The sequence below is a fragment of the Neopelma chrysocephalum genome, unplaced genomic scaffold (genome assembly GCF_003984885.1).
Source record: "Neopelma chrysocephalum unplaced genomic scaffold, ASM398488v2 Primary Assembly neopelma1_23b, whole genome shotgun sequence".
Taxonomy (NCBI): Eukaryota; Metazoa; Chordata; class Aves; order Passeriformes; family Pipridae; genus Neopelma; species Neopelma chrysocephalum.
The window spans coordinates 7,696,553-7,710,357 of record NW_020897692.1 but is presented as its reverse complement, the minus strand read 5'-3'; the positions used below and the strand labels follow the sequence as shown (position 1 = coordinate 7,710,357).

The 13,805-nt window shown below is 38.6% G+C and overlaps 1 protein-coding gene across 6 annotated transcripts in view; it reads right to left on the bottom strand.

Annotated features, from left to right (window-relative positions):
• The window catches only part of CEP162 (centrosomal protein 162), a 46,927-nt gene that overhangs the window by 5,238 nt on the left and 27,884 nt on the right, over positions 1–13,805 (bottom strand). For 5 of the 6 annotated variants that reach the window (XM_027696026.1, XM_027696017.1, XM_027696010.1 and 2 more), the window contains 8 exons: positions 13,194–13,299; positions 11,518–11,644; positions 10,476–10,639; positions 8,998–9,102; positions 7,717–7,941; positions 5,904–6,574; positions 2,326–2,467; positions 1,613–1,711 (listed from right to left, as the gene is read on the bottom strand). In XM_027696026.1, the coding sequence (XP_027551827.1) occupies positions 1,613–1,711; positions 2,326–2,467; positions 5,904–6,574; positions 7,717–7,941; positions 8,998–9,102; positions 10,476–10,639; positions 11,518–11,644; positions 13,194–13,299 (1,639 nt within the window). Of the gene's footprint in view, positions 1–833; positions 927–1,612; positions 1,712–2,325; positions 2,468–5,903; positions 6,575–7,716; positions 7,942–8,997; positions 9,103–10,475; positions 10,640–11,517; positions 11,645–13,193; positions 13,300–13,805 lie in introns of all 6 variants that reach the window. The other variant, XM_027696043.1, reaches the window with a different exon arrangement.

Here is a 13,805-nt window from a genome sequence, read left to right as displayed (position 1 = left end):
ATGGAAGAGAAGTACATAGTAAATGGAAAACATCCATAAACAGCATTTCTGAAATTACTATTCAAATAACAATCTTCCAGGAAGCCTCAAGAAAAAATATGCCTTTTTTGAGGTACCATCATTTTAGATAGAGGACTTCATCCTGTTACCAATAATGGTGCTTTTCCCTATCATTACTAATTCAATTTGCAGGTTTTGTTGTCTTCTTTTTTCAGCTCAACTTATTTAACCATTTAAAGCTTAAAATGTGTTTTACAAGCAGCACAGCAATCACACTAGAGGGCAAAAGCAAGGCTTTATGTAGACATTTCTGTCTATAGTTGTGCAATGATTTCTGTAACAAAGACACTCCTTCACATTTGCTTAAATGCCAGCACTTTGAATTTGGCCTGTAAAATGGGGGTCAAATTGAATGACCACTCTCTTAAATCATCACTGTCATTAATAATCTGTAAAGCAGTCATAGAGGAAACAAATTTATAATATTTGTTTCTCTGCACTCCTGCCCTGTTTTCCCAGGAAGAAGTATTATATATACTGAGATCACTGGAATGAAACAAGCTTTATATGGAAGGGAAACATCGATCATTAGATTCTTAATATGAACCCAAAGTCTCAGCCTTTATGCTGTAAATACAAAACTTAGTTAATACAACACCTTTTTTGTCCCCCTACAAACCCTCACTTTTATATACATATGTCACAGCAGAGGTGGAATTTTGCATGGGTAAAATAAATAGAGTGGCTCTAGTGAGATTAAGATCAATTGCTTTTAATAGCCCTTGCAGATCAGAGTATTATTAAAATTAAGTTAAACTTAGTAATGTTCTTACATCAAGGAGATGGTGAATTAAGTATAGGCACAATGCTCAAACAGGCTACATCCTCCTCCTGAACAGGAGGTGGTAACAAAAAGACTGGCAGTACTTCAAGAATAACAAAAGCATACATTAAAAAAACACTTGAGCTAAAAGATAAACAGCAGTTTGACACAACATTAACCCAAAAGCAAAAATAAGAACAAATGTAATTTTTAGATTATATGCTATTAATAGAAATAGAAGATCAGGAAAAAAACCAGTGAATTTCAGAACTATTACAACTAACTTTCCCTTCCTAAGACACCTTAACTTTCATAGATAGCAGAGGAGAAAACCAAGAATATAATTGCCTAAGTGAGTTTTATGGCAATGAAGGAATTGAAAAAGGAAGGCTTAATCTGAACACAGAACTTGAAAACAATAATAAAAAATCCTCTCAATAAGGAAAAAGTCCTGCGGTCTATTTACTATCCATCATAACTCTCAAGGTAGAGGCTATGAAAGCTTGGATTAACCTGCTGATCAACTTTCACAGAGATATCAGACATTTCTAACAAATTAAGGATTATAAAAAAAAAAAATTCAAAAAAGGTCAAGGTTCCACTTCTGCTCTATGTTGTTCTCTCACATTAAAATAACATATTGCATTCTCAGGTATAATTGATGTAGAAGCAACTGACAAAGATACCGTTTCTAAGACTTATTTTACTATGTATTATTTGAGGCTTTATAAGGATGAAAGTGAAAACTCTTACTAGAATAAGGTACCCCCAATCCAAATTTAAATATACCTCTTTTTGTAGGAGTTGCTCTCGTATCTGTGAAACTAAAAGAGCTTCCTGATGTCTCTGTTGTTCACTGATTTGTTCTTGAAGATGTTTTATTAACACCTACACAAAAAAGATTAAAAATAGTTGGTCATTAACATAAATACCCATGACAACATCTGAAAACCTATGCAGGAAAAGTATGGCAAAAATATAAACAGTGTTGTAGTACTGCAGGTGTAAGTGATGTGTGTGTTAACGATACAGCCTCTAACATGTGTGCATGCTAGTTAATAGTCCTCTGCATGGACTGTTAAATAGCACACAGCTACATATAGAGTATATGAAAACAAGTCTCAGTCTTCAAGTAACTTTCCTCAATTAAAAAAGTTCTTAAATAATCTAAATGCAATAGGCTCCTTCTACCTTCATATTGTGTGTAAAACTAAGCCCAGAAAGCCTGTGGAACCTCCCTCCTTAGGGATACTCAAAAGCCATCTGGACATGGTTCTGAGCAACTGCCTCTGGATGACCCTCCTGAGCAGGGGGGTTGGACAAGATGAACTTCAGAGGTTCCTTCCAACCTCAGCCATTCTGTGATTCTGTGAATACAGTGGCACAAGCCAATTTTTAAAACAGTAGGTCCTGCTTCAAAGAAAGATAAAGTTTATAGTACTATAGAGAGATATAACTTTAGGATATATCTATATGTAATCAATGTGTCTACTGTATCTTACCTCTTGTGTTGAAATTCTGTTGTTTAGTTCAGCTACTTTAGAAGTAGAGTGCTCCTTTGCATGCTGGCAAACAATCTTCTCCACTTCCCTCTGATGGGAAGCTTTCAGAGATGCAATGTATTCTGCTGTGTCCTCCTGTATTCTGAACAGAGCAAGGCGAAAATAATATGTAATAAAACAGCTACAGATAGTTCTTCAAAAATGCAGTAAAGTTTCTCACTTGAACATACAAAATATCAAAAATGGTAAAGGCAGCAGGTCTTTGATATTTCATAACAAAACCTTGCAAGATACCAGCACCATTACTTCATTACTTCCTCTGGAGGGATGACAGAGTCAGAAGCCAAAAATGTTGAATATGTTGGATATTTAACTAGAGGCAGCTAGGATACAGAAAATTCAGTCAATTACCTTTTTTTGGCTGCTTTTATAAAAAAAAAGGAGAGAAAATATGTGCTTTTAAATCATAATGCTGCTTTCTCTTTCAGGTATCTATTTTAGAAAAGCATGTTTTGCAATATAAATATGCCAATTTACTTCTACTTTGACTATGAATAGACCTAAGAGAGACCAGGTGAAGTATAAATATGAAGTATCTATAGTTGGCCAAGTAAATCCTGCTGAAAGCATATCCCACTTTGAAGGAAAGTATGGGTACCAAATATTAATGCTATACAACACAAAGCATCTAAGATATAATCACAGAATCACAGAACCAGCTGGGTTGGAAAAGACCTCTGAGATCATCAAGTCCAACCCTTGATCCAACAGCGCCATGGTTACTAGACCATGGCACTAAGTGCCACATCCAGTCTCATCTTAAAAACCTCCAGGGACGGAGAATCCACCACCTCCCTGGGCAGCCCATTCCAATGCCTGATTACCCTCTTTGTAAAGAATTTCTTCCTAATATCTAGCCTAAACCTCCCCTGGCAGAGCTTAAGACCATGCCCTCTTGTCTTACTGATAGTTGCCTGGGAGAAGAGACCAACCTCCACCTGGCTACAACCTCCTTTCAGGTAGCTGTAGAGAGTGATGAGGTCTCCCCTGAGCCTCCTCTTCTCCAGGCTGAACAACCTCAGCTCCCTCAGCCTCTCCTCATAGGACTTGTGCTCGAGTCCCTTCACCAGCCTCGTTGCTCTTCTCCGGACCTGCTCCAGCACCTCAATATCCTTCCTGAACTGAGGGGCCCAGAACTGGACACAGTACTGCAGATGTGGCTTCACCAGTGCTGAGTACAGGGGAAGAATCACTTCCCTGGACCTGTTGGCCACACTGTTCCTGATACAGGCCAGGATGCCACTGGCCTTCTTGGCCACCTGGGCACACTGCTGGCTCATGTTCAGCTTCCTGTCAATCAAAACTCCCAGGTCCCTTTCTGCCTGGCTACTCTCCAGCCACTCTGTCCCCAGCCTGTAGCGCTGCATGGGGTTGTTGTGGCTAAAGTGCAGGACCCGGCACTTGGCCTTGTTGAACCTCATCCCATTGGAATCAGCCTAACTCTCCAGTCTGTCCAGGTTCCTCTGCAGAGCCCTCCTGTGCCTTCCAGCTGATCAACACTCCCCTCCAATTTAGTGTCATCTGCAAATTTGCTAATGGGAGAGAGAGAGTCAAGAGACTCTCTAACACACAGAGCCACCCCTCCACCTCTCCTACCTTGCCTGTCCCTTCTGAAGAGCTTGTAGCCACCCATGGCAGCACTCCAGTCATGTGAGTCATCCCACCACATTTCCGTGATGGTGACTACATCACAGCTTTCCTGCTGCACGATAGCTTCCAGCTCCTCTGGTTTGTTACCCATACTGTGTGCATTGGTGTATATGCTCTTCAGCTGGGCTGCTGATTTCACTCTTAACTTGCGCTTCCCACCCTTAGGCTCATCTCTGCAGAGCCTGGTTTCAATCCCTTCCCCCTTCAAATCTAGTTTAAAGCCCTCCTGATCAGCCCTGCCAAGTTATGGGCTATAGTCCTTTTGCCCTTCCTAGATAGATGAAGCCCATCTGATTTGAGGATACTAGGTTCCATGGAATTTGCCCCATGGTCAAAAAAAACAAAATTCTGCCAGTGGCACCAATCCTTTAGTCACGTATTGATAAGATGGGTTTTCCTACTCCTCTCCTCGTTCATCCCTGCTACTGCAGGAAGTGAGGCGAACACCACCTGTGCTCCTGTCCCATTAACTAATTGACCCAGTGCCTTCAAGTCCTTTTTAATCACCCTGGTACTTCTTCCATTAATGTCATCACTGCCAGCCTGGGCTACCAACAGTGGATAATAATCTGAGGGTTGAATTATCTCAGGGTGTCTCCTACTAATATCCCTCACCTGCGCCCCGGGAAGGCAGCAGACCTACCTGTGGGATGGGCCTGGTCGACATATAGGGCCCTCAGTTCCCCTCAGAAGGGAGTCACCAACTACAACTACCCTCCTTTTTTTCTTTAAAGCTGTGGTTGTAATCCATCTGGTAGACAGGGTGCAATCAGGAGACCCTCCAGACAGATCTTCCTCTTGACTGTCCTCTACCTGGCTCTCTGGGTCCAGGGTCTCTTATCTGTTCTTTAAGGGCACCTGGGGAGGTGAGGGGCGTCAGGAGGGGATTCTTTTACTTCTCCGATCAGGGACCTGTTTCCATGCCCCCCCATCTACGTGGTTTGCTCCATCTGCCTGAAGGCAGGAGGGGCAAGGCTTCACTGTCTCCTGCTGGACTTCTTTTGGGGTCCAAAGCGTGCGACTCCACCAGTCAATTTCCCATTCACTTTCCCTAATGCTTCTTAGCCTCTCTACCTCTTCCTTGAGCTCTGCCACCAGGTACAGCAAATCATTCACCTGCTCGCATCGTACACAGGCGCCTCTTACACTGTCCTCTGGTACTAAAGCCAGGCTCAAACACTCTGTGTAGCCAGAGACCTGAACAGCTGCGTCCTTCTTGGTGTCATTCTTGGGGGGTTCCGTCTGTGTTAAGACATCCCTTGGGATAACAGCAGCAACAGCTTTCACTTTTTTGGAAACCATTACAGGCTTTAGTTGAGTTGAGGGGGGGAGTAAAAAGGCAAAAAAAAAGGCACAAAAAAACCCCACACCTGAGAGAGCTGGGATGTGGCTGTGCCCCTTCTGCTTGCCCTGACTGCATGAACTGCCTTGCTAACTGATGTGCCACGTCCCTGTTTGCCTGCTCCTGTTCACTGTGCTCCAGATTGCTGGTGCTCCCAGCAGCTGTTTAAACCCCTGGTGGACAAGCTGGGCTCTGCCCCCTAGTCAGCTGATTTGCCTCCCAAGGGAGCTCCAGCAGACGATTTACATGATTTACATTGAGATATTTTTACTTAAATCATAACAAATTGTAGTATTAATAAAAGCATTAACAGAGGTTTGCCTGTAGAAAGAACTGTGACAGTGCACTGCTTAAAACAAAACCCAAAACAAAATACCAAAAAACCCTCTGAAACCCTCTCAAAATAAACAGTACTAATAAAACTATAAGCTAGCTTCACACATGGCTGACATGTTAATGTGCCACTTCAATTCTGCATCAGCCAACACTTCAACAAGGTTTTTAAAGGAACATGTTGAACATTTACCTTCGTATGTTATTTTCAGAATAAGCCAGTGCTGCTTGAGACTTCACCCGCTGCTGGCTCATTTCTAGAGACAATCTCTCTAGCTCCTCTTTCAGCTGTGCATTTTCTTTCAGAACTTCTGAGAGATGAGAATCAGAAAAGATATGTGGTTGGTATATTTTGTCATCATTGAAAATGCTTAGAAAGGGTTCACAGTAGTGAGAATTCCTTTCATCTGTTGCTGAGGTATTATTTTTCACGACCTCTGTAGAGTTTTCCTTATTATTGGTTATATTTCTCAAATTATTATCAGACAGCATCACCATCCTTTCTTTTTGAAGTTTCTCTACAGTTTTTGTAAGGTCTTGTATTTCTTTATTTTTGGTGACCAGTTCTTCATTTAGTTTTAACAATCTGTCTTTTGCGTTACCTTGTTTCATTTTAGAGTCTGTGCACTCTAAGTCTTTATTATCATTTTTACTTCTGAGTTTTAATTGGGAATTTTGACTTTTAAGTTTTTCAATTTCTGTCTGGAGGTTTCTAACAGTGATTTGATGGGTCTTCTTTAGATTCTGAAGCTCCTGCTCAAGTTCTGTAGAACCAGCTTTATCGCCATTCAGTTTTGATGTTTCACTCATAAATTCATAGGCAAGTAGTTGCTCAAGCTCTGCAAGTCTTTGCTCATACTGTATCTAGGAGAGGAGTAGGAAGAGGGGAACAAAAAGCAGTTTCATAAGTGAACTTTTATTATTAGCTCTTCCTATTACTCTTTAAAGTTTCTGCACATCTGAAGCAAGATTTCAAAATAGGATACACATCAATATTACTAACAACACTACTCAATCAGTTCAGAAATTAGTGAGTGAAAAAAGTCTGTGGTAAAACAGACTTTCTCAAAACATTTAGTACAAAGCAATCTTACCACAATGGATGCAGTAACTATGGGACAAAAATTATATTGACAAGAAACTATTTCATTTTTATATAATTGAGTTCTCTTCAGATGTTTCTAACTCAGAAAAGCAAAGTAACATCTTATTTTAGTACAACAAGAAGTAGTTAATTTTGTGATTATGTATTTGCCATGTGTCAGTTTGCAAACATTCCTGTCACACACTCAAAATTGTACATATTTCAAAACATCTTAAATTTTAACAGAACAGTCTTCATTTTTATTTATTTGTAAGTATGAATATAGAAGTATGAATTCAGAGAGACACAGAATCTTTCTTCCTAATGAACTGAGGAAAACCTGACCCTTCTTAATAGCCTGGATGGCCTTTGAGGAAGGTATGACGAGTGATTCATGTGGAGAAGAGGTGGAACAACGGGCCAGTGCTTTCCTTTCCTGCTCATTAAGAACCTGTGCAGTTCACTTTTTCCTTGAAGTAAAATGCCAGACTTCCATGCTTCCTAACACAAGTCTTTAGGCTCACGAACAGGTAATTTTTTGATAGAATGCTTAGTATTCCCAGACGTTCCCTGCAGAAATGCTCTGTCAGCAGACCTTTGAAACCACAGCCTTTGGTACAGCAAGGAATTAGGTAAGCAGATACTCTGACCCACAGAGTGAAACCCACCTGTCTTAATTGTAAGAATTAAATTACTACGCCTCAAGAACCTGTTCTCTCAGTCTCAATACTACCCTAATGATTTCAATGCTATTTTTATTTTAGATGCTGAAGGTACTGAAATTCTGGTTTATAAATTCTTTGAATATTTTTGTTTTCCATTAAATGTCTGTGCCTTCAGTTTTAGACCCTCGTGTTAGACCCTCGTTACCTTGTGACTGTTACTTGCAAAGTGGACTATTCTACAAGGCTCCAACTTTTACCTTTATTTTTTGAAATTGTTGTTCCATGGCACGGAGACTTTTCTTAGCTTCATCATCTTTACCTTCAAGTTCTGTTTCTAATTTCTTTATTCTTCTCTCCAAAAATTCAACTGTGTTTGTTTTAGCTGAAAGATCATTCATTTTCTCGGCAGCAGCAGCAGCATAAATCAAAGCAGGCAAAGAATTTGGATATCTTCTTTTTAGAATTCCTTCCATTTCTCTGATCTATCAATTAGAAAATTAAGTCAGAAATCAAAAAGAATAAAGTTCTAAAGAAAAGTGAACAGAAGTAAGTGACAGAATGTTAACAAATTTCATCCATGTTGGCTGGATGAAGAAAGAAAACTAGAGATTAATATACTGAGAATTATTTTACATTCTTTACATTTATGCTATTGTTTATAGAAAAGTAAGACTCATCATCTCTTACTGATTGACTTATGCATAATCTTAAAACAAAATATTGCTCTGGTCTTTAGATTGCCTTATGTCAGAAGTACTAAGAAAGTAAATAAAAGAGCTTTAAGTTGAATATGGCTCTTAATGCTGTGAATATGTTTGCTTTTTCTCTAGATTTGCAATCACATTGTACTTTTCCAACTGTCACAGAGATACTTCATAGCATTACTGAAATTATTCTCCTAGTAACAGATTATATGCCTTTTATTTTGGAGTCTGCAATAAAGTAAGACTAACACCTTGCATACAAGATTAATAACACACCCCTCTCTTATATATGGATAAGATATTCTTTGCATTAAAATTCTGCAGAGGCTCTTTCCCATGAGTCCCACATCCCTAACTAATGCAGCTGCCACCTCTTAAAACTCAAGAAGGCCCACTTCCACCTGACACTTCCTCAGTAGAAACTTGGGAGGTCTCCACTCCCCTAGTTTTCATGAATCTTGTAGGACTCCAATCCTACTCTTGAATCAACTTGTTTGAAATTGGTCATAATGTTAAGGGATTGCTGAACATGGACAGAAGGAGTCTTAGAAGATAAATAGCAAGTTTTGGCTTTTGCCCTGTCGCCCCTTTCCAAGAAATTCTAAACAGTATTTTAAAGGATTTTAAAAGGTATATCAGGTTGTTAGAAGATAGTAGCAAGAAGAGGTCTTTCTAAGTAAATAGTTGCAGCTTTTTGTGTTTATGAGTGTTCAATAACACAAGTTACCTTATCATAGGACTTCATGCAATGTTTTATCCTATGAAAGCACTGGTGTTTTAAGAGACCTTATCTAAAATAAAGGTTAAATGAAACACAGTTATATTATTGCATACCTGTCGCTCAAGATCCTGAATTCTTTTAGCATCTACTGCTCTGTCTTGCAAACGTTTCTTCTGTTGCACACACTGATCTCCTGCTTCAGCTCTCAGCTTCTCAACCTATTCAATTTACGAGAAGATAAATTGCAATATATATTCAGAGACATTGTTCTATAGTACAAAAGCATTTCAAATATGCACAATATAATGGAAGTATTCTGCCACTTAAAAACCGGTAACAGTAATTTCTGTACTAACTCATTCTTCAGGTTCTTAACCTAAATGACAGCTGAAACTAGCTATGGAAATCTAGAAGAGAACTTCAGCTCTGGGACACTCTTGTCTTCATACCAGTAGAACTGTTTCTTTCTCTCATACTTTCAGCATGCCGGCTTGGTTAATAAGCTATAATATAAAGTACTACGGTGCATTCCATGAATTCAGGGTGAGCTTACGAGATAGTTCATGATTTCCAAGGCTATGGTCTGCGATGAGATGCAGAAACAGCCAAAAGGCAACATTATGCTGTGCCTAAATAAATGCTGACTCCCAGAATCAGGGGAAGGAACTGTAAAACTAATGCTCCTGCACTCCCATGAAGTCTGGCCATGAAGTCTCAAAGCTATAATCTATAACTGAATTTCCTACCCTTATCAGCCACTATGATCTCTGTACAGTGATATTACATCCTGAATATTTGGAAGTATTCCTATCTTGATTTCTCTCCCAAAATGGCAATATTAGCATAAGTAATGCTTTCATGCCAGCATAGTTTAACTAATTTGATTGTGTCTATGAAGTCAAAGCTCTTCACTGTTTTTAGGCAGCAGTCCATCCTGGAGAAAATGCAAATAAAAATATTTTTTTTCACAGCAGTGATATGCTGATCAAAGTTTGGTACAGTGGTGCTTAAGGGATCTCCTTTCCTGGTTGCTCCTTCAGAAGCACCTCCTTTCATCTGTGATCTCTCTAATAAAACACCATGAAAAAATTCCAAGATAGTTATATATTTTATCACTGGTAAAATTTTTCATTTCTGTGAATCCTAAGTCTAATGTACTGACAGGTCAGCAATGCAAATCTCAGCAGTATTCAAGATTCATGTATTAGTTTTGTTTATATTTTGAGTGTTTTGGCTTTTTCCTTCCTACTATAGGAACCAGTGATTTTTTTCTAAGAAAGAATTTAGAACTGGTACTTGAGAGAAAAAAATAAGTGTTGCCTATGCTACCATGGAGCAAAAAGAGAGAAAAAGAGAATGTCCCTAGTTATTAATGTAATAAAATACTTCTTTTCCTTAGGTCAAGAAATTTGCAGGTTTTAGGGAAGCACATTACTTTTGTTACCAGAAGCATCATCAAGATGTCCAATAAAACAAAACTAATACATGAAAAAAAGGGATTATTATGAAGGACAGAATTACATTATACTCATCACTAGTAAAACAAACAATTTCAAGTTCCAACTTCTTAGATAAAGCCAAATATTATCACCTCTAGTCTTAGTTTCTCAATTTCTTGTCTTGCATCTTTAAGACGGGCTGCATCTTTATCCAGAAGATCTTGATTTTCTGCATACCACTGAAGTCTTCTTTTTAAATGAGTAATTTCCTGTTTGTATGATTCTTCCATAACTTTAAATTCATAAGATTTATCACCTACAAGAATAAAACATCCTTAGAATTGTTTTATTAGTAATTATGTATTGAAGGAGTAATTAGTCAACACTGTCCTCCTCAGCACATTTCACACATTTACTATTTTAACAATCCTGTTACTGCAGTAAAATTTTTAAACCAGATCCTAATTAGGATTTTAAAAGCAACTATATTTGAAAAAAAACCTTTTCTTCTCTCATACATAATAGTACTCAATGGCTTACAGTTCACCATGGAAAGTATTTAAAACAGAATCTCAGGGATATTCTTGATCAGACTCCAGTAAACAAATTTTCAGCCACAAGATGAATGACAACATAGAATATATTCTTAGATGTGTATTGATCATACTCCTCCCATTTAGCAGATCATACTTTGAGAAGAGACATCGAGGTAAATCTTAGCATTAGTGATGCCTGATATTGGAAATGAGAGAGTCCAGTTTCTGGCCCTTTCTCATTATTTCAAACTGGAAAAAGCTCTGATAAGAATGCTGAAAAAAGTCCCAAGACATAAACTATAGGTAAAAAATGGGCAAGACCTAAATAGGAGACTAAGATCCAACATAGTGAATATTTTCTTTTGAACAGAGCTGTCATACAACTGGAATCTTTTGTTTTCCATGTTCAGTGAAAGATGGGCAAGAAATCAAACTTAATAGGCAACAACAAAGAGTTTGGTTCCATACAGGAAAACACTTTCTAATAGAGTTCCAAAAGTATTGTAACATGTCCTTCACCGTATGCTTTTATTAGAAGTTTAGACAATATTTGGAAATGGTCTAGATGCCTTTCACTAAGTAATATTTTAATAAGAAACAAGTTTTTGTTATATATGCAAAGTAGATAAAATTATTCAGCAAAATCAAGGTGCTTTACTTGATGCAGATGTAATTTGGATTTTTGCTAAGTCTCTCTCCTTCTTTGCTTGTACCAAGTCTACCTCAAGAGCTTGCTTATCTTGTTTGAGATGTCTTATCTCCTCTTGTAATTTAGTTTCTTCTTTCTGGATTTTAGAGAAAACAGTAAAACAAGAAAAACTAAACACATAATGTCACACAAAAAAACCTGAACATGCCTTTTCACCATAAAATGATTAAATCACAACAGTTGTGTCAGATCACAGTAACCATAAGGTCTTCAAAGTTTGGTATTATTCTCAGCCTTGCTATAGCAGAGCATGGGAAAACTTAAGCTAAATATTAAAAACCCCCCCAAACAGATTTTTTAAGTCTTACATAACTGTTGTAGAAGTAGAAAACCTCCGCCTTTTGAGAGGGTCAATAAAGAAAATGGCTTAACTTAGAAATAAGACTTAAGACTGTTGGTTAAATGGACAGAGGTATTGTCCAACGGTTCACCTCATTACATTCTATTTCTTGCCATTTTCTGAACACACTCTCTCTTCTGTTTGTCTACACATGATCACTAGCAAACTTCAAGACAAAATGGGATGAAAGGTCTCAGTGCCAGTGCCACATCTGGAGATGGAGCCCCTTGGTCCGAGGGATCCACAGGTACAGCAACCAGAAACTGGGGGGCTGAGATTTTGGGGCCAGCCAGTAAACAGACTGATATCTAGGACCAGCATGTGCATGTAATGTGTGTTACTGCTACTGAACTCCTATCCTGATCTGCTGAACCATATCAGGCCGCATGTGCTCCTTGTGTTTCCAACAGTATTATTTGTATTTCTGTGGTGCAAGCAAAGGCACTACTCTGTTATCTGTGTGCCTGACCACATCAGTGTTGTCCATGTGTCTCTCTCTCCATCTCTGGATCTTCTGTTCAGTCTCATTACAGACTGGACCTAAGGAACAGGGAAGTGTAACAGCATCACCTTTGAGGTCACGACTAGAGTAGCCCCTCGTGCCTTAAGAGCTCAAAGCCAGCTTTGCCAGAGCAGGAATGTCTCCACTGGTCCCGCAACTCACAGGATCCAGAATATCTTTTCACTTGCTTAATCAGTTATTGTTTATAACAACAACAAACAACAACAAAAAATGGAAGAAGCAGATTTTAATTTTCTGGTCTAACTATCAGAAGAAGTGTGTACCAGAACAGTGCCCCCATTTGCAGTAAGCAGAGCAACAGAAATTCCAGAAAACCTTTAATTTTAGCATGAAGCTTATTTAACATACTCCTTTCATAACCAGAAGCATCTGTAGGACTACAAAAAAAGTTACATGAGAGAATAACAAAAGATTCTTTTTACTCCAATGTTCTTTTCTAGAACTTACTTGGTACACAGCAAGGATAAGCAATCTTCTGGCTTTGTCTTATGCAGGAAAGCTATAGAGGTATATCATTAGTTTCTGCAAGCTCTCACAAGGTCTTTCAGAAATGCCAGTAAACATGGCAACACTGCACTTCTTTCAATGAATCTCTGTCTTAGAGGATTACTTCTGAAAGTTTGTTTGATATTTGTGATGTGTGGAAAATAAGTAACGCTGTAGAAGAGTAGCATGCTCCACTACTTAATTTACATTATTAGTCTACAGTATGGATGGTCATGCAGGTTTTTTTAATGAAAATAAGGCTTGGTATGTAACTACCTGTGCTGCTCGAAGCTCTGAAATCAATTCTGTGAAACTCCGATTGCTGGCTGGTTCAGAATCCTGTACAATTCGTGACTGGTTATTAGTCTTCTCTATCTTTTCTCTAAACAGCAACAGCAAAAACAGTTATGCAGTGTGGTGACTCGGCATACTAACACTGGCAAAAAAACACATACTAACACTGAAAAAAAAACCACAACCCCCCCAAATGGTACCACAAAGTCAGTCCATACAGCTTCAGAAGAAAGAAAGAAGCAAACATGCACAACATTTTTATACAAAAAACTTCACCTATAAGGTGAAATCTTCTCACCTCACACAAACTTGTTTGTTGGGACAACAAAAGGGAGGGAAATAAAAATCTACTCTGCATCAGTGGAACTCATCTGTGGGCCTCTCCAGAGCAAAGATTTGTATATTAGGAATACACACGATTGCTAGGTCATTTTTCCTCATTTTCCTCACAGGATGAAAATCTTACAGGATCTACAGTGCAGTGAATTGAATGGTTCCTCCACTACCAGGATTGCTTGTGTCTCCTAATCGACTATGTATCTTACAGCAGTATCAAAACATTTTGACACATCAGCAGAGTCATAATACCAGAAC